The following is a 27,066-nucleotide window of genomic DNA, read 5'->3' on the forward strand; positions in this document are numbered from 1 at the left end:
TTTTTGGTCCCGACACCATGTAAGCTTCAAAAACTGTTGGCGGAAAAATGACCTGAGGAGGCCGTCAATTTTTACAGTATTTTGAGCAATGGACAGACATCATACTGTCTACCGTTCATACCGAAACTATCAGATGAAAGAGAATACAGAGTACATGAATCTTGAACTTGTTCCTACTGTAAGCAGGTTGTCAACATACAGCTCGAGGAGATGAGATGAATCCGGAGTGTAGGAAATTCTGGGGAAAAAGTTAGGATGGATGAAAACAATGTTGGTAAAAGTATTTCACAGTAAGTGGGGTGGGGAAAAGTAGCCTACCCTTAATGGAATTACACAAGTGCCCCTTCTCTGCTAGTAATCGGTATTGGGTAGCTGAAGCTATAGAGGATAAAGTGAGGTTATTCGTCTTTATAAGAACAGTATGGCTTTCCTCAGACTGCTTTCTTCAGTGAAAGGGACAGCCAGTGGCATTGAGTCAGTGGAGTTACTTTGGTTCATAAAAGAAAGAAATGAGGAGAAAAAGGTCTCTTTTAGTTTATTATAATAGTATGCAGATGACATGAATTAAACATATTAGACAGCCTTAGGCATTCTTCATAGAGCTATATTCATGTAACCATCTTCGTATCCTGTACAGATAACTTTATATAAAGACAGACCATTCTTTTGGACTAACGTCCATTTAGTGCAAAGAAGCATTAACAGAGGCCCACACTAAATACAGAGACCCATTAACTACATAGAAGACCATACTCCACTTGTAGGACCACAGAAAGACCCAAGCATTTTATAGAGTCCCAGCCATTGAACATTACCCCACAATCTGCATTGAGGCTCTGTATGTCATACTTAAATTCAGTGCACTGCAATGGAGCCTTGTACACTATATGGACTTACAAACGCTGCACTGACGACCTCGTGCTACACGAAACAATTCTACTCCGAGGCACACAAACTGTATGGACTCAAACTGTGCATGGCATTCATACACTGCATGAACATTCAGATGCTTGGTACGCTTCATGGAGGTGGCCCAGAGTCTGCATAGAAGCAAGGACTCCGCATGGAAGGTCAGTTTCTGCACAGTGGCCACATACACTGCATGCTGGCCCTGCACATAGACAAGCAGACTGCATGGAGGTCTAGTCTAAAATATTCATGATTCCTCTGACCACTGGAATACATGAGTGTGTATGCAGACTGCCTATGGTTTGGGGAGGCTATATTATGAACCAGCTCTTACTCATGCTGATAAGCCAAACCTTTCTATTTCTACGACGCTCACTTGGTTGGCTTGCTTAAAAAGGAATGGTTGCTACTCGTTGTGTCTCCACTAAATTTATTTTGAATCAGCTTTAATTAGAAGCTCATACACAGGGATTCATCTATCCCGTGATCGCCCCCATCGACCTACGAAAGTGGAGCGATGGTACCCTGATACCAGCTGAGATCTGTATAAGTAGCCCGACAGTGGATATAAAATCACAATCGGTGTGAATTCTCTCTTTCTTTAGAACAAACGCTCTCCCTCGTCCCTAGCTGCTCTCTAACTGTTGGACACACTGGATCTGAGGATGTCCTGATGAGGAGGTGCGCTGTAAAGCAGCTTTCTTCTAAATGTTTTAATAGAAAGTTATTGACAGAGACAATGGGGATGCGAGGCACCAGCAAATTGAAGGAAGGTCTGGCCACAGAGACCCTAAGGGCACCAGGACACCAGATTCTTAGTTAGATGTGATGTTGACGATAGGCTCAGCACTGGGGGCTGGACGGTATTTTTCAATCACTTCCCGAAGGCCTTTGGAAAAGTGCAGATCCCCACCTACGCATATGAAGCCCTGTAGAAAAGGACACATATGTCAACAAATACATATGTGGAAGAATACAAAAAATACATCCTGCAGATATAATAACATTTGACAAAAATGTATAATGTGAGCATATTTTTCAGATGTGGTAGCCGTTTCAATTTTCCTTGAAATGTACGTGAGTGTAATGCATATTCATTAAAACCTTTGGGGAAGTTTGACAGTACTAAGACATTAAAAGCAAGAATGGAGAAGCAGCTTTGATACCCACCATCAACTTTAGTTGCTTGTGACCTCAATCAATATATTCTTTATTTGATTATTGAAAATAATCAATAACGCACAATTAAAAACCAATGACATTCAAATAAAAAAAAAATCCCCCCCCAAAAAAGCAGAAACACATACATACCTATAAAGTTGCAAACTACATAGATTTGCGTTATTGGATGGCTGATTTAGAAAGAAAATGCTTACGACATTACAAATTAAGGGGCCGCTTGGTATTCTCAAGATAAATACATTTAAAGAGTCCATTGTATGTATAACTGGTACTAAAAACTGATGTTTAAAGCTTTTGTAAAAAGAACAAAAAAATATAAAGTGCATAAGTGTTTTTGGTGACTATTCGTCACAAGGGCAAATCAATATGTCAGTGGGACTGGATATTACCCACACGTAATCTAGTAAGGAGCGCTCTCTCCCAAGGACTTTTAACAATGTCTAATTAAGGCTCCATATCCAATGATCTTAGGGTAATAAGACAATCCCAAATAGTTGGCTTTTTCATCATTTCACCCTCGTTGGGACAAAGTTTCTAAAGAAATAAACTTGGCTTTAACTCATGGAATTTCACTTTGTGTTATAAACTGGGGCTTATTAAAGAGATCTGGCCCGGCAAGGTTATACACCGTTGATTCAATATTTGAATCAATGGACTTTTGTGGCTTTGTCACAAGCAATACGATCATTAATTATTTTTTTGTTAAGTGACGTATGTTCATTGGACCAGATGGACAACCATAATAAGATTGGTGAACGTTTTACCCGATCCTCCACATAGGTTATCTCTAGTTCCTAATGTAGGAAGAACTGTGGGTGGTAAGGTAGTAGTTGTGACCTTAAACGAAACATTATCTGTAAAATGCATAAACAAACCTTTTCCACCTAGACACCAAGACTTTGGAACAAGCTCCCCATGCACCTTGCCTTTCCTGGCAATAGCAGGAAAGACCATCAATATTACCATTTCTGCATGCTGTTGCCAATAACAAAATGACTACTCTCTGCCTCACCCAATCCAGCAAGCATTTAAGTCCTACCTCTCCTCAATACATAAAAAAGCCTTGAGAGCAGGGGTACCAGCCAGGTCCTCAAGAACAGTTACCGTCGCCGGCGAAGCAGTTCTTCAGCAATTCCAGGCACTTTATTTGCGTTGCAATGGATTCCTATGGAGTGGTCCTGATGTAAGAGGTAGACTATGCTGAAGATGCTCTAATGATGGCTGTGGATGCGACACAGTCTTCCTGCAGATGCACCTAAATGGTGAGGGGGTTCTGTGTGCAGGGAAGATGTTTCACAAAATCCTCTCCGGTCTGGCAGAAGGCCAGTGGCCACTGGACTACCAGTCACCCATTGTCACGGTCACGGGCTAATCCTTTTTGAGTCAATAGGTTGTATTCGGAGGGTCCCAGCAACTCTCTGAGAGCACTCCCAGGTTCAGTGAACTTGAGTGCAGCTCTGCGCATCGAGTCTAGTTCCTCAGTGCTGCATGGCGGCGGTGGTAGTGGCTTGAAGACTTTGGGCTACCAACTTCACCCAGCAGGCGTCTTCAGCTTTTGTGTCCCTAGGCTGCAAACAGGAGGCCAGTCAGCTGGCCTTTGTAGTTCTCTTGGCTTGACTGGGCTCTGGAGGGGACTTCTCCTTGAGCGGAACATGGGAGACACCGTCCCTCTCTTCACTAGTCACCAGGTGCAGTTCTCTCTTTGCAAGTCCCTCAGTGGAGCTAGGCAGTCCTTCTTTGGTCCTTCTTCCAAGTGAGTTTGAGATCTGATATCTGGGTGTTAGGGGCGCCCCTTTATGCTCGGGAAGTGCCATCAGGGCAGGATGCGGTTGGTAGCCAATGGGCTACCAGGTTCTCTTCCATCTGATGACCACTTCTTGTGGAGTGTAACTTCTGGCTATCCCAGGATGTACCATTCTGCCCATTCCCAAGCTAGTGAGACCCCTCTCTCTGTGTTCAGACCTCCCTTGCCCACCATTGAGGTGTGGCAACCTCAAGGCTACACACCCCTGGGGAAACAAGTCTGCCAACTGGTTTTGCCTCTCTGCTGCCCGTGCCAGCCTGTCTACCTCAAAAATGGTGCAGCCCTCCCTTCTGGAGTCCCACCAGCCGCCGCGGGCAGTGGGAGTACCTGCAGGGCGGTGACGTGATGTGGGGAGGGGCAGGGTGGGGGTAGTAATGTATGGATTACGGAGCGTCCCAGGTAAGTATACATTTAAATAAATAAAACGAATTTTGTTGAGTGCACTGCATCCCCAAATGCAATGCAGTGCACACAACAAAATTCATTTTATTGATGTAAAAGTTTACTTACCTGTAAAACTCCGTAATCCATACATTACTACCCCCTGCCCCTCCCCCTCCCCACGTCACCGCCCTGCAGGTACTCCCACTGCCGGCCGTGGCTGTGTTCCACTTCTGCTCTTTAAAGGCTTTTGGGGCAAACACCTAAGTGGCTTCCTGCAGGAGAGTGGTGACATCTTCCTTGCCTGCAATCCCTCATTGTTCTCTTTTCTGAGAGTCACTGGCATGTCTCTCCAGGAGGCAGAAAGCTGTCAGGTTCAGCAGGCTCCATGTGTGCCCGGAAGGCACAGGAGTTTTAAAGGCAACAAAGTGGCAGCTTTGCTAAAGCTGTGCATAGCAACAAGTTGCATTAATTTCTACTAGAGATACAAGTCAGGCTTAATGTAACGAGTTTTCAACACAAAAAATGGGTAGTAGTGTTCCCTGATAGGGAGTCGGAGGGCGGAGATTCTCTGTGGGCCGGACTGCCCAAAAGGTCGGGACCCATCATGGTTGTGACCGGTTTCTGAAATATTTGTAAGCTGGGAGGCTACGGTGGTTGCACAATATGCCACAATACTAATACGTGCTGACCAGTGAGCAACTTTGGTGATTTTCGCCATTATTGATATTAGAAAATGAGTGTTTACATCCATTTTGGATCGTCGGATTGAAACAGATTTACCATATTGTTTATCAATTCATGGCTCTTCATTGACCATTGTACATCCTATAACCATCCAGATTTCTAGGACATTCATATTTCCATTGCCTTGAAAAAGTATTTTTAAGACGAAACACGTGTCGGCAAGTCGTGTGCTGGGAGCTTTTACTGAAGTGATTTTTGGAATAAGACTATCAAGATTACTATACATCTGGGATCCTTATGTTTGACTATAGTATATGTCTCTATACCTAAGCTGAATGGGGCTACTTATACCCATATAAGTCATTGATGTCTGTATAACTAGAAAGTGAAAAGAGGTGTGCTGTCCTAGCCCTTTTTCTTTTCATTTAATGTAACGAGTTGTTTGATACCTTGGAGTGCCTACTTTGGTCAGACCTTTCACGAGTTAGCACAGCTGAGGGGTCAGCATGTAGCCCTGTATTCGCCAATTGAGCGGCTAAATCTTTCCACAGTAAATACAACTGTTATTTTGCTTTACTGTTAAGGTATATAAATGATATGCCCTGCCTGTGTCATATGTTGCACCCTACCTTTATGGCTAATTAGTCGAAAAACTTAGGGGTGACCATACAAAAAGAGTAATTTCCTTACACTGTCATTATTTCCTTAGTACTAAAGGGCTGCTATAGTTATGTATGACTAGAGTAATGGAATATTTCATGAGTGCCATTCACTTGCCTGTATGTGATTTTGAGCCAGTTTCTTTGTAAGTTGTGCAGTAAAATACACCATTCAACAACAAACCACTCTCTGAGAGCATTGAGTATGCTCACTCTGTATGTGCTAGTGACACACATGCCCCCATGCTTTAATGCTCATTAATGCCAGCTAGTCATGGTGCTGACTGACTAGCATTTTACCCTTTCTCCAAAGACTGAAACCTGCCTCTGCTCTTGTGGAGAATTCAAGTGGAGATATTGAGAGAAAGAGAAAGAGCTGACAAGGGAGGCGAAGAATGAGAGAGAACTGTAGGATTGAACGGTCACATGGGGGAAATTGAGACCATGAGAATCCATTTCATAGCCCAAGGAATGAAAAAAAAAATATATATATATATATATATATATATATATATATATATATATATATATATATATATATATATATAGATAGATAGATAGATAGATAGATAGATAGATAGATAGATATATATATATCAGGAGCCGAAACGCGTAGACCGTCCTTTTTTGATGCACGTTATGTTTGCACTGGTGTGTAAATAATAATAAAACGCTTAAAACTACTGTTGCTGTGCCGTGTCCTTTGATCTACAAGAAGTGGAGAGAAGAAGCTGTGGCAATATATATATATATATACCCCCTTTCATTCAGCACCATGGGGATTAAAAAACTGTTGAGAGTGTGCAATTGGGTTCTACTTTACTTTACAAATAGGTGCATCCCGTCTGACAAAGGAATGTATTACTGGGCATGACTAGAAGAGTGGAATGGTAATGAGATGCCTGAACGAGTGAATGCTGTGGAAAGACACTCTGTAACTGACCCAATAGCTGGTGTATTCCAAAGTTCTTTAGGTTTCCATATTAAATTTAACATCAATTGAGATGAAGCTTTTAAGGGTCTCTGTAGGTTTTGTATAATGAATAACAAAACTACTTTTGAGAAAAGAACCATAACTCTCCTGTAACAATGTTTTTATTTTTTATTTTAGGTTTTAGAATTTTTTTAAAAAATATCTTTCTATTGATTTTACAACACACAAAACAGAAATCAGCATCAACTTTTTCTTTGCATACATGCTTGAATATGGGAAATACACTGGAGTTATGTCACTGATAGGTGAGTCCACATTGATGCACATCATATGCTCATTGGTGATGTTGGGTCATCATATGTAGGGACAATCGGTGTGGCACAGATATCCCCCCTATATGAATTCCACCTCGCCCACACTCCTGACCATTTCCAAGGGCACCCCGGTGCAACATACACAGTCTTCTCCCAGAACATGCACCAGTCCATGTTACGCTTCCAGCTTGTGATATTGGGAGTAACAGGTTTTACATTTTTAATGAGATTCTTTCGCCTTTGGCCAAAGTGGGTCTCTGCAGTGCATGGACATGAATCAATCAAAGAATCCATCAATCAGGGATTTGTAAAGCGCTCTACTTATACTTACCCGGTAGGGTCTCAAGGTGCTGGGGGGGGGGGGTGGAGAGCTGCAGTTAGTGGTTGAAGACCCAGGTCTTGAGGAGTCTTCTGAAGGCCAGGAGGTCTGTGGTCTGTCGTAGGAAGAGAGGGAGGGAGTTCCATGTCTTGGCACGTGTTGGGAGAAGGACCTGCCCCCGGAGGTGGTTTTGTGGATGCGCGGGACGGCGGTCAGGGACAGATCGGCGGAGCGGAGTTTCCTGTTAGGTGTGTAAAAGGAGAGTCTGTCGTTGAGGTAGGCTGGTCGGTGTTGTGGAGTGCCTTGTATGCGTGGATCATGAGTTTGAATGTGATTCTTTTGTCTACGGGAAGCCAGTGCAGGTCTCTCAGGTGGGGGGTGATGTGGTCTCGGCGCGGGACGTCTAGGATCAGGCGTGCGGAGGTGTTCTGGATTCTTTGGAGTCTGTTGACGAGTTTGGACGGGGCTCTGGCGTAGGGGGCGTTTCCGTAGTCGTCGGCTGCTGACGAGGGCGTGGGTGACGGTTTTCCATGTGTCCGTCGGGATCCACCTGTAGATCTTGCGGAGCATGCGAAGGGTGTGGAAGCAGGAGGAGGAGACTGTGTTGACTTGGTTGGACATGCAGAGCTTGGAATCGAGGATGACCCCTAGGTTGCGTGTGTGGTTTGTAGGTGCCGGAGGGGGGGGGGGGGGGGGCGGGGGGTTCCCAGTGATGTTGGCCACCAGGAGTCGTCCCATACTGAGGGATTGGTCCCAAGGATAAGGATCTCTGTCTTGTCTGCTTTCAGTTTCAGCCTGCTTGCCTCCATCCAATCGGCGGCGGCTTTCATACCCTGGTGCAAGTTGGATTTGGCGATGAGGGGGTCCTTGGTGAGGGAGAGGATCAGCTGGGTGTCGTCGGCGTAGGAGATTATGTTGAGGTTGTGTAGTCTGGCGATGTGGGCGAGGGGAGCCATGTAGACTTTGAACAGCGTCGGGCTGAGTGAGGAGCCCTGCGGGACGCCGCAGATGGTTTGGGTGGTTACGGAATGGAACGGGGGAGGCGGACTCTCTGGGTTCTGTCGGTGAGGAAGGAGATGGTCCATGGCCATGAATAGATGCTGCATGCTGGGCATGGCCTCTGGCAATGCAATTCTCCCAGGTACCTTGCCTTCCACTGCACATAAAATCTGAGAGCCATTCTGACCATCCAGTCCTGCACAGCCCCTATGCCCCCTGAATCTGCTGGAAACAGCAGGAGACCCTGAGCATCGGGCATTTGGCTCAGCACATGATCTCCAATTTGATGAGCCCTGTGTGCTCTTGCAAGGTTTATAGACCTGTCCTTTGTACTTGACAAGCATAGTTAGTATATCATTTATGATTTTTTTAAACTGCACATATCATACCAGGAGAACCAATGACCTAGACTTTGGATATGGGATCCTTTCCTAATGGAGAAAAACAATGCCTATTTCAGCAATCTCTACTTAAGTTCGAAGATATTAAATGTCATTATGGTTAAATCTCCTGAAATAAATGTTATTTGAAACCGGGGGTATCTTCTAAGAAATGTATCATCCTAATTTAATTGGAATGACAGGTGAAAAGACTCCTCTTATTTTGCTGTGCATAAATTAAGAAGTTTGGCTACAGCCATTTTGAAATCCATAATTTTTTGTTTCTTTTTACTTACCAATTTCAGTAATTAAGGTAGACTGTGAATGCATGAGGTTTGGGTTCAAGTCCTGCGTACGGTGTAGGGTGGTGAAGATGTGAAATCCACAGGACCCCTGTTATGCCTCAATACCTGTGTATATTGACGGTAACACTATTGGCTTATGCGCTGTGGTTGACCAGCTGTTTTTTACTATAGTGCAAGTGCCAGAATGGAGGATTATACTGACTTTGTGTGCTACACAGCAATGTGCACTGCTACTGCATACTGGGGGTTTCACACTGTTACACATGCTGTGTTGGAGGGACTTTCCATGCATGAGATACCAAAAATATAAGGCATACTAATGCACGTGATCGGTTATTTTTGTAGAGCAGCCAAATACCCTTTGGTGCAGAAGCGCCATATAAAACGGTTAAATAATTAAATACATTTGTACGACTGTGAGGCAGGGGACAAGTGTTAGAATGTCACAACTCTGTAAAATGTACTGTGGGGAATCCATTATTCTTACCACATGGTTGGTGACTGTCTCCTTGGTGAAGTCCATCCCCTCGGGCAGCGGGATCTGCACGCCTCTCTTTGTCCTTTCTGCAGACCAAAATAAAAAGGAGGATTAGCACATAGCATAGATACTCTTCGATATCATCCTTGCCAGGCATTCACACAAAGACTGTTTATTCCATGGCTGTAGGGCCTCGACTCTATCAAAACACAATAGCCAGTTGTTGAGCAGCACTGGTATGGGGCACAGAAGCTTTCTTTACACATCACAGGAAAATCCCAAAAGACTGCACTCTGAGTCATTTGCATCTGTTCGTTTGGCATAGTCTTGCAACCATACCACATCACTTGCAATAATGTTTCAAAGTTTCATTCAATCCATGGGAAAGTATCGAATGCACCTTACTTCTGCAACATCTTTCACTAAACAACACTTTCTTGAAGGATAGGCTGCAATGCTCTATTCTAAGTGTGTGCACACTAGCACATAACATCATGGTCCGGCCTCTTGGGTTATAAAGACCCTGATGCATATCTGCTGAGACAATGTCTTGACAAAGCAGAACATGGCAGCCATATTGGAAAGTAATGCAGGTGGCCAGTGTAATATCACTGCAGACACTCTCCCTAAACACACCGAAATGACTTAACAAGATGTTCGGAGGAGCAGTCACACCTACACCCCCCCCCCCAGGTTGAGGCCAACCCCTAAAATATTTTTCAAAGTCCTTGCAAGCCCACAAAAGAACATGATCTAAATCTCATCAAAATTCTTCCAACAAATGGTCTCTATTCCGCCCTCTTCATTGAAAGGCATCTTGCCGCTATAGCTTTTCAACAAAGAGAGCGGATTCAAAACCCTTGTTGGAAGCATCTGGTCAAGATCCACTTCATGTTCATTTTTTTGATGGCAGGCATATTGGTCAGGAAGACAGAGGGAAGGGTAACCGGCTCCAGGTGTAGAGTAAGTACAGCTGGAAGGCAGGAAACCAGTAGAGTGCAGAGCCAGAGATCACAAGAAAAGCCAGGCTGGAGCAGAGAGGAGGCTGGTTAACCTATCAAAGGCAGCAGTGAGGCTGTGTAGATGCGTTTCAACATGAGTGGAGCAAAACCCAAAGGTGAGATGAGGTATGGTAAAGAAGGAAGTTAGAGTCCATTTATGTTTGTTCAAGAATGTGATCCGTGCTACCACCCACCACGTTCTCCTCCAAAGTTTCCTATACTGAAGGCCTCGATAATTTCCGGATGTAGGGGTTGGAACAGTGCGGGATTAAACCATATGGAGACACCTAGGCAGTCGAAATTTCGCCCCCTCGCAAATTATCTCCTAATACCCAATTAACCAGATTTTTTTTACAAACTGCCAGCTGCCAGAAGATGAGCTTTAAAGAGATAAACTGTTACGTGAATCTGAGGTCTCTGGGTTATGGACTTTAAGTTGTTAAAGGGTACATTATATTAATACAGTATTTTCTCTATAGAGTCTTTTAACGTAAAGGTTTCGTTTCTTTGAGTTGATTCATTTTTTTCTCTCTTTTGGAAACAATATTTAAGGAAGCTTGATTGTAATTTTCTTTGACAATCAAATAAATATTATTTTGATCCGTTGTCACGGGCCCCTAAAAGGTGTGGGGCCCATAGGACCGTGCCTACTTCACCTATTTGGTCATTTTAAACTGGGTCTGAAATACTCCTGATAATATAGTACTTCAGCACCGATTCTTACTTGTTTATTGCCGTTACACCGCAGACTTTACCCCATGCGTTTCACCTGTTTTCAGCTGGAAAAGTGTCAAGGTGAACAAAGTTGGATCCCTGATCTTCACAAAGACTTGGTAATCCTGATTGGGCACATGACTACTGTCACCGGACCCTCATGATGAGGCACAAACTGTCAGCACAGAAAGAGAGCAGAAAACTGACTACAATAACACTCCTTTTATATGATTTGCTGCAGGGAGATAGCCTAGTGCACTTCGCTTGCTCCTCCATTTGAGATCCAAGCCCAGATTTACTAGATCGTTGGACCTTTACAAAGTGATGCAAATCAGTACAAGGGAATGCGAACTCTTATGTGAATATTTACTATCCAGGTGTTTTGTGCTGGACAGATGCCTTTCTTGTTGCATGAACCCTTTGCACTGCTTTGCACTGTACTGCTTCGAGGAGGCGTTACTGTGGCACAAGGAGCTTGTAAATAAGCCCCTTTGTATTGAAAGAGTAATGCTTCATTGAAGCAGGCATTAACAAGGGAAAATGTGTTACTTTCTCAGAAACAAAGATGAATTGCATGTGTGCTGCAGTGCTCCGCACACACTCCGTGCATGGGATCCTTCTGAGTTTGTCCAGGCATTGGAATGTGCACTGGAAGTGTATGCTTCCAGTATTAATCCTACGCTGGAATGCACACGCTCACCTCTGCACAATGGTGCAAGGCTGTCCTTTGTACACAAGGCAAACCTGTTTGTGTCCGCCAGTAGAGGCAATAAGAGCAGCATCAGGCAGGCCAATCTTAGTAGATATGTCTCTACCCACCCTGTGCAGTGCAGTGATATATAGTTGATGTGCTGCGTTGCGTGAAATATTAGAAAATCTGTAGCCCAGTTACATCCACTTAGCGCTGTGCAGAAAATATTAAACCATTTTTATCCTCTGTTAAGCCTTGCTGAAAGGGATTTCAAGGGACTGTAAAAATATACCCTGGTTCAGCGAGGATCTTAGACGGAAAACGCAGGAATGTAGGAGATCATAGCGTAAATGGAGACTCTAGCACAAAGCAGAAGACAAAGAGGTGTATAAAGCCAATTTACAGACCTATAAAAGAATGATTTTAACGGAGAAAAATAATTTCTTTGTGACAAAAATAGAAGAAGCTAAGAATTCCTCTAAGGAACTATTTGCAACAGTTAACAAATTATTGAAAATACCAGACCCTAAGAACCCCAATATTAATCAACAATTTTGCAATAAACTAGCATCTCATTTCCAAGACAAAGTCAAATTGGTATATGATTCCTTTTTAGACATTAATCCAAATGTCAACCTAAACAACAGACCGCTGAAGAGCACCCACAACGCTAGTACTCTGTCCCATTTTGGACCTCTGATGGTGGATCAGACCCAAAGGATATTGATGCAGATTAAATCAGGCTCTCCCGAGGACCCCTGTCCAGCCAGAATAATTCATTTTTCCCCAGAAGTGATAGCCACACACCTCACAACCTTGTTCAACAACTTAATCCTTGCCGGATATTTTCCTATAGACGGGAAGAAAGGGTCCATGCTTCCACTGTTAAGAGAAATTAATCTGGATGCCACAGACCCTAATAATTATCGCCCAATAACACGACTACCATTTCCCACCAAATTGGTCGAAAAAAATCATCAATCAAGAAATAACTACTTTTTTAGACCATACAAAGAGCCATGATCCTACATAGTGCGGATTTCGTAGTCATCATAGTACCAAGCTGGTGTTGGACAAAGCTACTGAAGAAATTAGACAGATGATAGATGGCAGTAGAAATGTGGCTCTGATCCGTTTAGATCTTTCAGCCACATTCGACACGGTTAATCACGATATTCTAATTGATTGCCTGGAATCAATTGGGATCAAGAATAATGCACTTCAGTTCATCACCTCCGTTTTACCTGAGCGTATTCAGAAGGCCTCTCTCTGCCTTGTGGGGTCCCTCAGGGCTCGTCCCTGAGCCCCACCCTATTTAATCTTTATGTTACCCCACTTGCGGCTCTGATAAGATCATTCTGTTTTTCTTTGGTTTCATACATGGATGACAAGCAGATTTTTGTGTCTGTCAATCCCAAAGCCTTGGCAGCCCAGTTTCTTGACTGAATTTCTCACATTGGGAAGTGGATGAACAGTAACTGCCTAAAACTAAACTCCTCGAAGACTGAGGCCCTGTTGTTTTTGGTCGATCAACTGGTGGCCCCAGGAATTGGGGAACCTACCTATCCCCAGTGACAGAGCAAAACACCTTGGAGTAATCATTGACACTAAACTTTCCTTTGAAGGACAAATACAACATATCACCTCAGCAGGTTTCTTTATTTTAAAAACTAAGGAAAGTGTTGCCTTTCATTCCATCGAGTCTGCAGAAGACTGCAGTTACTACTCTAATTTCATCTAAAGTAGACTACTGTAATGCGCTTTTCATCAATATTCGAAAACAATTTTTACATAAGCTACAAACCCTGCAGAATGCCGCAGCACAGTTATTGTTAAGCATTCCAAAACTTGAATTCACATCTTAGGCACTGATCCAATTACACTGGCTTCCTTTACATAAACTGATTCAGTTTAAGGCACTCTGCGTTGCCTTCTGAGCACAACAAGTCACTTGCCCTGAGTATCTGATACAACGTTTTCAGCACTACACTCCAGCACGCTCCTTGCGCTTATCCACCAGTGAAAATCTTGTAATCCCTAGATTTAAGAAACCCAACTGGGGAGGGAGAAGATTCATTCTATGTACATTGAGACTTTGGAATTCGCTTCCAATAGAACTAAAATCTAAGACAAACCTATTGGAATTCAGGAAGAACCCGAAGACTTGGCTCTTCAATAAATGACTAGGCATTTCCCAGAGCCTGCATGCTGTAGTCCACTCAGCACCTAGATAACCCCGGGTGATTGTCGCGCTTTAGAAATTCTTTTTTATTCATTCATACAATTATATTATTAGTAACATTAATAGTTTTCCCAGTGCTTTGAAACAAACAGCAGAAGTGTGGTATGAAGCGCTAAATAAAAGCAAATTATTACTATAAGTTGTAGAATTACAGTTATTGGTATTAAGACCTCAGCATTTTCATGATAGGTGTACAGAACTGCATGCCTTTATTGCTAAGGGACTTGTAGATAAAATCAAGGACCAACCAGATTTTCTCATATGTTTACCTGAAAGAAGCTGCCTAGGAAAGGGCTCAGTTTGCAAACCAGGCTTTTAGAACTTGCTTTCATCTGTCTGTAGTTGCTTCCAAATCGTTAACGTCCATTCATGTATCCAGGATTGTACCTGTCGATTTCTTAGTAGGGCCGGACATTACATAGAAACAAACCTAACACTAATTTAGCATTTATATAAATGAGTTCATTGTATTTCTAAACCAGAACAATTGTTTGATATTTTATGTACACAGGTGGTTCGCTACACCCTTTTATGATTTTATAGATATCAAATACAAGTATTTTTCTCTGTCAAAGGTGTAGTGGTACCAGGCCCTGAGAGGTCCACTGCCCCCCAATTATGGCTACGATTTACCGCTTATTTAGGTGTAGGAAGGGCATTTTCCGTGCTGGTATTAGGGCCACGGTACCAAGTCTGCGCGGCTGTTGGTGGAATGCTGCCAATGATCCATTGACGGCTTTCACCTTTACAGTTCTTGGGCACCATCCCAGCAAAATGCGAGTCCAGCGTAGCCTCAAAAATACAGTAGCCACAAGCATTTTAGTAATTTGTATGTAGGTTTTATCAGGATATATAATAAAGGAAGAATCGTTCTATTGAGTGTGGTGATTTGTGGGAAAGGTGGTGCCCGCACAGGTACAACTGCATCTTGCAGATGGTGGGCAAACTAATATGAGGCTTTGGATGCAGGCTTTCTTATCTCCAGCCAGAGGTCTTTCTGGAGAGCCAAAACCAGATCAGCTATCCACTCTATGGAATAATAAAAAATGCAAACAACTCAAAAAAGACATCTGAGAGTGAAGTCGAACCATAGAAGATTCATAGCATCAGTCTGGTACAGACACTCGCAATTCATGGCCACGACAAGGTAGTTCCAAAACACTTTAGAAAAATATATATTATGACCACATGGTGGCAGCAGTGTGCAAAGGATTTACTGCATCATTTCTCAAGCTGCAAAGTCAATGTTTTAAGTAGGAAACATGCAAACCCTGGTAGAGATCGGAGCTAGTCCAATGTGTAACTGCCGCATATTCACCAAAGCAAGCTGTTTTACAAACTTGAATGTGTTCACTGCATTAGTAAAAAAAAAACCTAAAAAAACTTGCAAGTCACACTTACTTCTGACTACAGTCACCAAGCCAGCTGGCTGTTAGTTAAGAATGGTGCTTTACAAATTATTGATCGTAGTGTTCAAAGCAATACATGTATGTTATGGATAAGGGCAGGGGCACCACACAAGGAGTTATTCGGGTAGGGGGTAGGATCTTCATTCCATCTTTGGCCCTTAGGTTACAGTGACAACAGTTGTGTCCTGCCAGGGCTTCATTCCACCCCTCACCAACTGTACTTGACTCTCAGACTTAACCCAGCACATAGACGCCAACATTTCATGACATCCCTCAGTACTCACTCAACATTCTACAGCATATCCACTCAGGCAAGCATTCACAGGCACATCACCTCTATCCGACTCTAAACCCTACTAAACATACAAGAAATCAAGAACACAAACCTAACACAACTAATGCACAAAGAAAAGAAAAAAAAAGATTACTAATCTACTATTAACCTCTAACCTCGTGTTCTGGAGCAGCGTGCCACTCACTGTACACTGTGTCATCACTGAGGGGGGTGACGAAATGGCACTGAGGGGAAGGGGGGTGACAAAATGACAAAAATATGTGTAACCATCTTTTTCCCCCTTATTTTAATAATTTGAAAGTGGGCGGTGGGGGTGACAAGAAATGTTCTACACCGGGTACCACCTGACCTTGCTATGCCACTGTCACTGCAAAGCGCTTCAACACCTCTTCAGGGGTAGTAAGCACTATATAAGTACAATTACACACACCCCTTTCCTTACACACAAGACAAACCAAATGCATACTGAGGAAAATTAATTTTTATATGGCCTATATGTCCCCTATCGTGTACCCCAACATGTAGTATATGTGCATGACATCCATGCATTTTCCCTCTATGGCCGAAATGATGACGCCTATGCATTTGCGTCCAACGTTAACATGTCAGTTACCAGGCCCTCCATGAAAGAAACGTTAATTCTGCATTGAGGCCTATGTTGCCAATGTAATTGCATTGTGCAAGTTTTTAAGTCAAGATGGACCCATTCTGTGGTTCAGCTTGTGCCATGGACCCGAATTAAGGTTTTCATGCTTCCAGACACTCTGAGGGCTGCAGCTCCACATCCCTGACCTCTCGCATACTTTCAGTCAGCCTATGAGGCCCCGCAGGAGGGTGCCCAGACAGTATTCTGCACACAGTTATCTGCCTGCCCTACAGAATCACATTCCTGCTTAGTGAAGAAAGGTAAACAGAGCCCGTTTGCAGAGATAGAGCCCAGTCTTTCTGTCTCCGTTTAAGTGATTTGCACAGCTCGCATCCATAGAAAGCCCATAGCCCCATGTTATGAACCAAGAAATGTATGCCCACACTGGCTCTTGCAGATGAGCAACCTTTGCTTGAGTGACCTTTTACTTCAGATAAAACATCCCCGGACCCAAGATATCAGATAATACAGGAGACAAGCCAGCACTTACCTGAAGGACGCCGCCACCGCCAGGAGTCATTCCAAGGCAGACAGGAAGCCTTGAAAGCACGCCGCCACCGCCAAGAGTCAACCAACAGCAGACTCCACGCGCCGCCGCTCCGGGACTACAATTCCCGGCAGCCTACGCGGCGGCGCGCGTTCTGACAACGTGAGGGCGCCAGGAGGCGCACTTAAGCGGCGCAGTTACCGGCGGAGCGGGGGAGACAAGCCAGCACTTACCTGAAGGACGCCGCCAGGAGTCATTCCAAGGCAGACAGGAAGCCTTGAAAGCACGCCGCCACCGCCAAGAGTCAACCAACAGCAGACTCCACGCGCCGCCGCTCCGGGATTACAATTCCCGGCAGCCTACGCGGCGGCGCGCGTTCTGACAGCGCGAGGGCGCCAGGAGGCGCACTTAAGCGGCGCAGTTACCCGCTTCGCGGGACGCCCGGAGCTAAGCCCGGGCAAAGGGCGGGCCCTCTACGGCCCTCATCGGCAAGAAAAGGCAGGAGCAGGGCCAAGAACACTGCCCAAAAATACCTAAGTAAGTGACTCTCTCCCTTAATTCTCAAAAGTGTCTGGGATACTATATTGACTGAAAACCCCACGGTTCCTGCATTGCTCCTACCTTGTAAAATGTCTAAAGCAAAACCATCATCAGCTCCACTCAATACAATAGAGAATTATATGGTACAGAAAGTCACCAAAATTAATCAGGATAGGAGATCATCCTTGGGTCTTAGTTATTCGCCAGATTTGCATATCGACAATACGCCTTTACCTACCCCAGCTCTTGACATTAGCAATGAGGTCTTTTTGACTCCAGACATTAACCCATTGACCCAACTACTAGTAGTAATCAATGAACCAGTTCCCGAATGTACAACTGATACTGACATTATCACTCTAGAAGAAGAAACCCCTACACCAGTCCCAGCTCCTAGAGTAACAAAGGGAGGGGGAAAGAATATACCGAAAAGGGGGGGTCTTCGATCAGGTAAAAAGCGCCTTGACGCTTCTCCTCAGGGGAATACTGGAGATGATACTAGGAGTAATGGGGGAGGAAAGGTATTTCTGGACGAGGACCAATTTAAGAAGCTACTGAATGTCATAGATAACAAAATTAAAACTATTACCAAACCACTCCTAAGCAAAATTGACCAGCTCACAGAAGAGGTTACTAGATTGGGGGTACTTTTGCAAAAAACAACAGAAGAAAGACCTATTACTGCTTTATTAAACCTGGCCACAGCCGACCCGAAAATTACTAAAATTGTACCTGGGTCAGATCCCCTAACACATACCTCCAGGAACACCATGTGGAGCCCAGTTCAAGGGGGGGAGGGACCGGGAACCCCAAACCCAGCTACCATTGTTGAGGACTCCACAGGGCCCACCTCTAGAAGTACAAAAGACCCAGATAACATGGAGAAAGGGCCGGTTGAATTAATAGTGGAAGCTTCCCCACTAATATTGGTTTTAGCAAATGTCCCCCAACTTGAACCAGGGCAAGTAGAGAACATCCCTTCTTTGATAAATAAGTCACTCCACTGGCTATCAAAGAATATGGCTTTTAAACCAGGAGGCAGGGACCAATTGGCACAGGAAGTAGTAAAAGCTAGAAGGGTTGAGTGGATCGGGGGTGGCATCAAAAAGTTCAAGGGGGATTGTGTGGTGCTACATTTCTCAGATCCCGAAGTTTTACCAAACATCCTAGCTAATATATATCCCCCTCAGCGTAGTTCTACCGAAATTGTGCCATTAACGTTGGACTTTTTTTACATAAAAAAGGGAAATATTCTAAATCCAACATTGTTAAAAACGAAATGGAATCCCGTAATAAGGAAAGCCAATATCCCTGAAAATAAAAATAATTGGGGAATCTTGGGAGAAAACAGGTTCTCTGCCCTTTCAGGTTTAAGTCAATGTGATTGACTGGAAAATCCAACAAGATTAGGGAAATCAAAGATTGTAAAGGCTAAACATGGAAATACTAGTACTCGCACGACATTAGGAATAGATTGTTGTGAGGGCAAGACTTCTGATCCTAGAGATCATGCCCCTGATGCAGTACAGAACAACTTACTAGTTGAGCATACTACTACTAACATAGTTGAAGCTAGTTCTCCATCTTGTGTGCTTTCCCCTAACCTGACTATTCCCTTAAATAAGAGGAATATGGAAAGGGAAGGGTGCATTAAGTTCATTTCATGGAATATTGCGGGTATCCAACATAAAATAGAGACTCCAGAATGGTGTGAGTTCATTGACAGCTACGACATTGTGATGTTACAGGAAACATGGTCAGTGACACCAGTCTTTCGCCAGGGCTTTTTAAATTTTTATGTGCCCGCGAAAAAAAGTACAAAAGGACGCCCTTCAGGGGGTCTACTTATATGGATACGCCAATCTCTGCAATGCACTATCAAGCAGAGCCATACTACTAACAGCGACCTACTTTCGATTGCGCTCACCTGGGCTGACGGCTACAAGCTGGCAATATATAATATCTATGCAAGGGGAACCCAAGGGGGCACATCCTCTGATATAGTAGGTGCTCTAGAAAATGACTTAGAAACGCTAGCTACGCAGTATACTATCCTAGTGGGTGGAGATTTAAACACAACATTTGAACCCTTAGGTTGTGAGGATAGTGATCTGACACAAGAGGAAGATACCAAGTGGGGAATTCCCCAATTAGACCTACCGTTGGTAAAGAAGTGGACAGAAGTAGCAATACAGGTTAAAAGCTTATGCCTATCCAGAGGACTGAGGGCAGCCAATGGCCGCTCTCCCTCAGACCTACAGGGCAGGAATACCTTTGATAACCTAAGATCAAGTAGTAGGATAGATTACATCTTGGTAGATGTTAGAGGTTGGAGCAAAGTGATCGATATGCAGGTCATTCCCAGGTTGGAGAGTGATCACAACCCTTTGTCTTTGCTATTCAACATAGAACAAAAAGCAATTTCAGAAATTTCAGCTAGGAACCTTACGTCCCTAGATGTTGTTCCATCCAATAACCTTCGTCATATTGGATGGAAAACTTTAGTAGACAATACAGAGGATAGGCAGGCCTTTGAGGGACTAGTCGTTGATGAAGTATCCAGACTACAGGTTTTAACAAATGATATAAATTTTAAGTCACGGATTGAAGAGTCACGGCCAAAGTTTTTTGCTAATATACAGAAGCTATTCCTTAAAACAAGCAAGAAAAGGAAGGGTACTGGACCACCCTTAAAAAGGGGATGGTATGACCAATCCTGCAGAATAGCGAGGCAAAATCTTAGTATAGCATTAAGATCTAAAATAGGAGTTTTAAATGCTAGGAATGAATATAGAAAAACCCAGATTAAGGCAAAAAACAGTGGGACGAGAACCTTTGGCTTGATTTGAAGAAAGCATGTGTTGATAAACACCAGAAAGAGTTCTGGGCCATATTAAAGTGGGGCTCTGGGGGTATAGCTGACTGCCCGAAAAATCATGTAGCAAAGGAGTCCTGGGTGGACTTCTTCAAACCCCAATACGCAGACAATTCAGGCCCACAAACTGATTCTCCCCTAGAATGAGTATTTTATACCAACAAACTATTTTCATTGAAAGATGTCCAAGAGGCAATGGATGGAGTGACCAGAGGTAGGGCTCCAGGAATCGATGGAATAGCGGCGGATGTTTTTCTATCGGACAGGGACAGCTGGTGTAAATACTTTGTATGGCTTGGAAATGCCATTGCACAAGGGGCAAAGATACCAGCTACATGGAAAGGAGCGGAAATAATTCCAGTCTACAAAAAAGGGGATAAGGCATTACCAAGTAACTATAGACCCATCAGTCTCATTGATTGCGCTCAAAAACTGATGGGCAGGATGGTACAAAACAAGATGCAAGCCTCGATAGTTGACAAGGACATCCTTTCCCCATACCAAGCTGGTTTTCGCCCCTTAACTAGCTCTGTCGACCAGGTATTCCACTTTTTAACCATATACTGGAAAAATGTAACCCTGCTAAATGGCCCTCTGTTCGCTGTTTTCGTTGACCTAAAGTCAGCCTTTGACTTAGTTCCCCGGCAAAAACTTTGGGTTGTCTTAAGGGAACTAGGAATAAGTCCCGAACTACTAACTTTGCTTGTAAGGTTGCATGAGAACAATTATGCCCGGATTAGGTGGGGAGCCCAGGGAGACGTCACGGAATCCTTCCCTGTTGAGAGAGGCGTGAGACAGGGCTGTGTCCTGGCCCCCACCCTATTCTCTCTCTACATCAATGGCATAGTTGATTTCTTGAAGCAATTTCCGACGGATGCTCCACTACTAGACGGGAAGCGAGTTCCAGTACTAATGTTTGCAGATGACACCCTGCTGGTCTCGCGGACCCCAAGCGGTTTACAAAAGACAATAAACGCTTTTGGTGACTTCTGCCGGATTCGGGGCTTGGAAATAAACTCATCAAAGACGAAATTTATGAATTTGAATCCCACTAAGAAATTCATGGGGAAAATGGTTTACAATGGGGCTTTTTTGGAAGAAGTGGATGCTTTTACCTACCTTGGCATCTCTCTAAATACTAATATGAACTGGAGATCACATATGGACTCTACAGTGCTAAAATTTAACCAGTTGGCAGGGGCAATAGCCCAAAAGCACAAATCTTCATTCACAAAACCAATTCAGCCCATAATGGAGATTTATGGTATGAAAGTGCTGGGTGCATGTCTTTATGGATCAGAATTATGGGGTTTCACCAACCTGAACACTCTAGTAGCTGCAGAAAACAAATTCCTGCGGCGCATTATTGGTGTTCCACAGAGTACCCCCACGACCCCCCTCCACTACGATCTTGGGAGGAAAAGGATCGAGGACATGGTCAGACTGCGTCCCCTCCTATATTGGAGGCGTATAAAAACTACTCCTGAGCTGAGTCATTACGCAGCTGCCCTTTTGGATGTTGACAGATCTGATATTTTCCATAAAATACTTTGGCTCAAGGAAGTGAGGAAATTACTCCAAAAATTGCACCTCGAGCACTTATGGTCTGCAGTAGATCCAGACGATTTTCCCTCAAAGATTACATTGAAAAAACTGTACTGGGACATGATAAACAACGCTGCATTGACTTCTAACCAACAATCTGCCCTGACATCCCAGTTTTTGGAAGTTAAAACGATCCCAAAATTTGAACAGTACTGGGACTTGATCTCCAAGCCTCTGGATAGGAAACTGTATTTTCAGTTTAGAATTGGCTCTTTACCTTTAAATGCTTTCACGGTCAAATGGTCTCCTGATAATGTAAATACTTGTTTTTATTGTAAAACACATGTAGAGGATATCCCACATTTTCTATTTGTATGCCCCTTATTTGCTGCCCCAAGGAATAGATGGTTGAAGCCTGCATGCAGAAATTTGGGCACAAGGAAATATTTAGAGGCCTTAAGGATTCTGAAATCAAATTGTGCCCCTAATCTTGCAATTGCTGTAGCTAAATACATGGGGTGGGCATGGATAATACGCACGCGCACTTTAAAACTCCTATGAACTATTTGATCACCAAATTCTATTTCTTAAACTTTGAGCTGTGTCGCTATTTTAAAAATGATTATTTTTATTGTGTTATTCGCCAACAAAGTATAAATTACTTGGAATTTAATATGCTTTTTATTCTTAGATTAGTATTTATATTTGTATAGTGTAGGGATACATGCTTTTATGACAATGTTGTCGAATAAAGTATTTAAACTTGAAACTTGATAATACACGACGTGCAGGTCGTCCTGACACCGAAGGCCTCTCTACTAGCACGAAAGTCAGCTCCCCCCAGCTCCCCCCCAGTTACACGTCAATTACACGTCATGACCAAGTTGCGCACACAAGTAGGGCAAAGGTTCCAGCTGGCCATGCAGACCCCCTCCATGTATCCACCCACCTATGACTCACTTATGACTCCTCAAGTGAACTCCCACATGTTTCTTATCTTTCTTTCTCTTGCTCGGCCTAGAGCACTCCTCCTCTCTATGCAATCTAATGTATAAATATTGTACTCTGTGAATAAAGTTCAGAAGACCCTTCCTGAACCTTAGTGGTGATGGAACCGATTCTCCGCTAACCCGGGTTATTGAAATAAAGCCCTTTTGAATCGGACACCACGGACTCTGCCTCTCATTTAATGCATGAACTTTCATTTAAGTATAGAAATTATGACAGGGTAATATTTTATTTACCACAATACACAGGCACCAGGTGCGCAACATCCACTGGGCTCACCGGGCTTCAGCCCCCACACCCCCCGTCCCCCCCCCCACCCCTTCGTGTGTCAGCCCGGGCTGAGACGGCTTGGCGGGCTGGCGACCGTCTAATTGAAGCCACACCGAGTACTTCACAGGTCTTTAAAATACGATTTACTTGTTAATGCTGATTTTGCGGTGGGGGTGGTTTTGCAGCACTGTTGCAATATCAGCAGCAATAAAGAAAAAAAAAGTAGCAAGCAAGCATTTGTAGCCTCCCTGGGGCTGGTTAGAGAAAATTGCCAGGGCTGCTTTTGGTTCCCAGTCCGACCCTGCCTGAGGGCATTAGACCCCTAACAACAGCCCTGAACATTCGTAGCATAAGAGGAGCAAGCATAAGAGATAATACGCACATGATCTGTACAGTATGGTCAGTTCAATGCGGATTAGGTGATGGAGTTTGAAACAGTCATTAACCGAAATGTCTTTGGACTAGGATGGATTTTAGGTCCTTTTTAAAGATATCAAGACATAGGGTGCTGCATAACGAAGGTATGAGAGTCCTTGTTCGACTGCCAGAAGTATTGCTTCATATACCACTCTTGCGTGAAAGTGGGAGGTTCAAAGAGGAGGGATCCTACATTCTTCTACTCCTTTGGGCACCCCAGATTACCAGTTTTGCAGCCATGCAGGTGGAGCTATGTAAGGCTTTATGAGTGATATACATGATCTTATTGAGTGTAAAGAGGTAAAAGGACAGGAGAGATGTGATCAAATCTCTTGTTCCTAGAAACAAAGTGGGCATCCACATGGAGCACAGCTCTAAAGGAGACTAGGTCAGCGTTTGGGAAATCAACCAGAAGAGCGTTTCCGTAGTCTAGTTTGGACTGAACTAGCGCCAGACTACAGATCTGAAGTCTGGATCATGGATAAAACGCCTGATGCCCCAAAGTAGCCTTAGTTGGTACTGTTTGTTATTGGCCACAGCAGAGAATTTCCTTTGAGCTTTAAGTTGGTTGTTGAGGACGAATCTCAAGGGTTCACATTATTCACAATGTCCATTTTGAGGTGAGAGCATGTGCCAATCCATGCGTGGACAGGGAGGCGGACTTTTTTTGGGGTGGAGGGGGGGGGGGGGAGGGGAGGATGAAAAGAATTGGGAACAGACTAAAGCCCTGTGTTACCTCTTGTGGAGGCATACCTCGCTAGAAACAGCTCTGCCATTTGAATAAATGAAAGGGGTTTGATTGGCAGGCTGAAAATTGTTCCCTTGAAGCTCATTTGTTCCTTCAAGATGGCTACCACTGAGCTATCTTTCACTGTACTAAACAGGGCAGAGAGGTCTAGAAAAGCAAGTAGGCAGGCGTTACCCAAGTCAAGCATCCAGAGTGCATTATCATCACATAAAAAAGGGCAGTCTAGCCCCAGTAGCCTGTCAAAATTCAGATTGTAGATCACAGAAGATTTTTACATCTGGGTATGGTGACCGAGTTGGGAAGATACACAGTTTTCAATCATCGTTCAAAGGAAGGGAAGGAAAGAATAATGACCGGTCTAAAATTGTTTAAGGCACTGGTATTAGCTGATGCTTTTTTTTAAAAGGGGGAACTTGGCCGCTTGGAGAAAAAAACTTGCACTTTTTTTTTTTTAAATGTACTTGGAGTTACATGGGCCTACGGGCCCCACACATAGGCTGTGCACCTTCATTTTGTTGAACTACACAGGCCACAAGTAATTCTTGAATTATACTTGCCTGCACGGGCAGAACGCGGACCAAGAACTGCATGTTGCCCTTTTCAGCCAGAGAGCAATGTTTCAAGAGTCAAACGTTGGGTGTGCAAAAGTGACGAGTTCACCAGAGTGACCTAAATAAGGTAGCAAATGTTTTGCAAGTTCCATGCTGATGTACCAAACCAGAACATACTTGAAGTGCTTTTATCATTTGACTCTGGCAATAGTTTCAATAAGCTCTGTTCCCAATATTTTGTCCAAATGGGACCGGATCTACAGCACCTTGCAGATTAACTTCTGGTCATTAGGGTTGAGAAATGTTGGTGACGGAGGAAGCCTAATGGACTTTACTTTATAAGCAGAGAAGTTCACAAAGTCTTCACACTTGTTCTCAGAGGCATAGATTGTGCTGTTTGAACTTGGCTTATTTGATCACTTCAAAGAGAGGTTTTGGGCGATCCTTGGAGGCATGAAGGTGTGATTTTTTGTGTGATAACTTAGCTCTGATGATATGAGAATTTTATGGCAACCCTAATACAATTCATATCAGAAGGATGGGTGATTGTTGCCAAGTATTTTTTGATCTTTGACCTTATGTTTTATGTTCAAGATCTTTTAAGAACCAAGGAAGTGAAAGTTTAGTCTTTTCTTGCTCTTCAGTGGAGCAAATTCTCATGCAGGTTTATCATGCAACTGTTGTATTCCTCGGTCATTACGTTAAAGTCTGGCTGTGATCCGCTGGGAATGCTAAAATGAACCCTGGAAGCAAGAGTGCTAATGTCAATGTTCTTGGTGTTGCAAAACCATACCATCTCTTGAAGGTTGGCCAGAGGTTTTCTGGTCGTGAATGGTATCTGCAGATGATAATAAAACTCCACAGGGTTCAATTCCACCTGAAATGTTTCTCTTAACAAAAAACACTATGATAGTTGCCCATATCTCTAGTGATAGAAGTACTTCAGCAGACATAAACTAAATCTCAGTAGAAGCAAACTTGCAGTCTTCAATCAGCTTGTAGTCCTGCAATTCGATCCTCATAAGCCAAACACTACATACAGTGCTCTCTGCCTAAGTCAGTAACAAAGAAACTAGGATTCATAATTGATTGCCATAAGCCCCTGAATCCTTAAGGCCTGTGACATCACCCAGGTCTTAGTAAATCATCTAAAAGCATTAAAGGGACTGTTCTACCATTTCCAGTGGCCATCAGATGACGGTAGCCTCCAATGTTTTTTGAACCTGACGTAATCAGTGGAATAGTTTGTGCCTTGGTAAATCGTTCCAAAGTTTTGTAAGTGCAACAGAAAATGCAAGATCCCCGATAGAGGTCCGCTGAAACTTCGACACTGATATCAGAAAGGCGTTCCCAGAATGAAGCCTACACCTAGGAACGTAAAGCATAAATCTACAGGGTAATGAACTTAAAAGCGGGCTCAAAAAGCTTTATGAACAAGAGCGAGATTTGACCATAACTCTCTGTTTGACTGAAAATGAAAGAAGTAACTTCAAGGCTGAAGTGATCAAAGGTGAGTTCCTCAAGCTCAGAGTCAACATTTTCAGCAGAAATTTACACCAGTTTCAAATCTATCTATTATCTTTTCAGGGGTATCCAACTAAATTGGATTACAATAGTTCAGTATGGCTGGGATGAAAGCATTCAAGATTTGAAGTTTGTGTGAGAAAGTAATTTGGTGTATAATGCGTTTCAAGGTACACTGTTGGTGCATAACATGAACTGACCACTGCATTAACTTGTCTCTCTGTCTGCCTGTCTCACTCTCGCTTTAGAACATCAGAGGGAAGCAATGTTTTTTTTTTATAGCTGAAAGGATCTGAGAACTAATGACCAATGAAAGGATCCAAATATGGGGCAATTAGCAAAGACAGTTTGTTTTTACTTCCCTCATTTACCACAACATCATCTTTTCTGGAACCGCAGGATGCGAAAATTGGTCTTGAGGCTCATAGAAAGATTTCCTGCTTCATATGTAGACCTTCAGTGAAACACCTGTTGGCTGTGTGCGTACCTCGGCAAAAGAAGGGGCAAGGTCGCCAGGCCCGGACTGGCCGTAGCGGCACCGGGCAATCCCCCGGTGTGCCGCACGGGAGGGGGCCGGTTTTGGGCCCCTGGCGGCAGATTTTGTAACAGGCCCGTTTTAGCTGCAAAAATTGCCCTGTAACAAAATCGGCCTAAAACCGGCCCTGGCAAAGAGCTCGACGGCACCCCCAATACCCCGGGGGTGGGGGGGCGGCCGAGCACTTTGCCAGGGCCGGTTTTGGTTCCCAGTCCGG

General features: G+C 43.7%; 1 protein-coding gene across 2 annotated transcripts in view; it reads right to left on the minus strand.

The window, feature by feature from the left end:
- Positions 1-514: 514 nt before the first annotated feature.
- The window catches only part of PLTP (phospholipid transfer protein), a 258,838-nt gene continuing 232,286 nt past the window's right edge, over positions 515-27,066 (minus strand). For both annotated transcript variants that reach the window (XM_086932536.1, XM_086932537.1), the window contains exons 15-16: positions 9,361-9,437; positions 515-1,838 (exon numbers count right to left, since the gene is read on the minus strand). In XM_086932536.1, the coding sequence (XP_086788662.1) occupies positions 1,725-1,838; positions 9,361-9,437 (191 nt within the window). In that variant the 3' untranslated portion in view covers positions 515-1,724. The remainder of the gene's footprint in view (positions 1,839-9,360; positions 9,438-27,066) is intronic.

This window comes from Lissotriton vulgaris, chromosome 7 (assembly GCF_964263255.1).
Source record: "Lissotriton vulgaris chromosome 7, aLisVul1.2, whole genome shotgun sequence".
NCBI lineage: Eukaryota > Metazoa > Chordata > Amphibia > Caudata > Salamandridae > Lissotriton > Lissotriton vulgaris.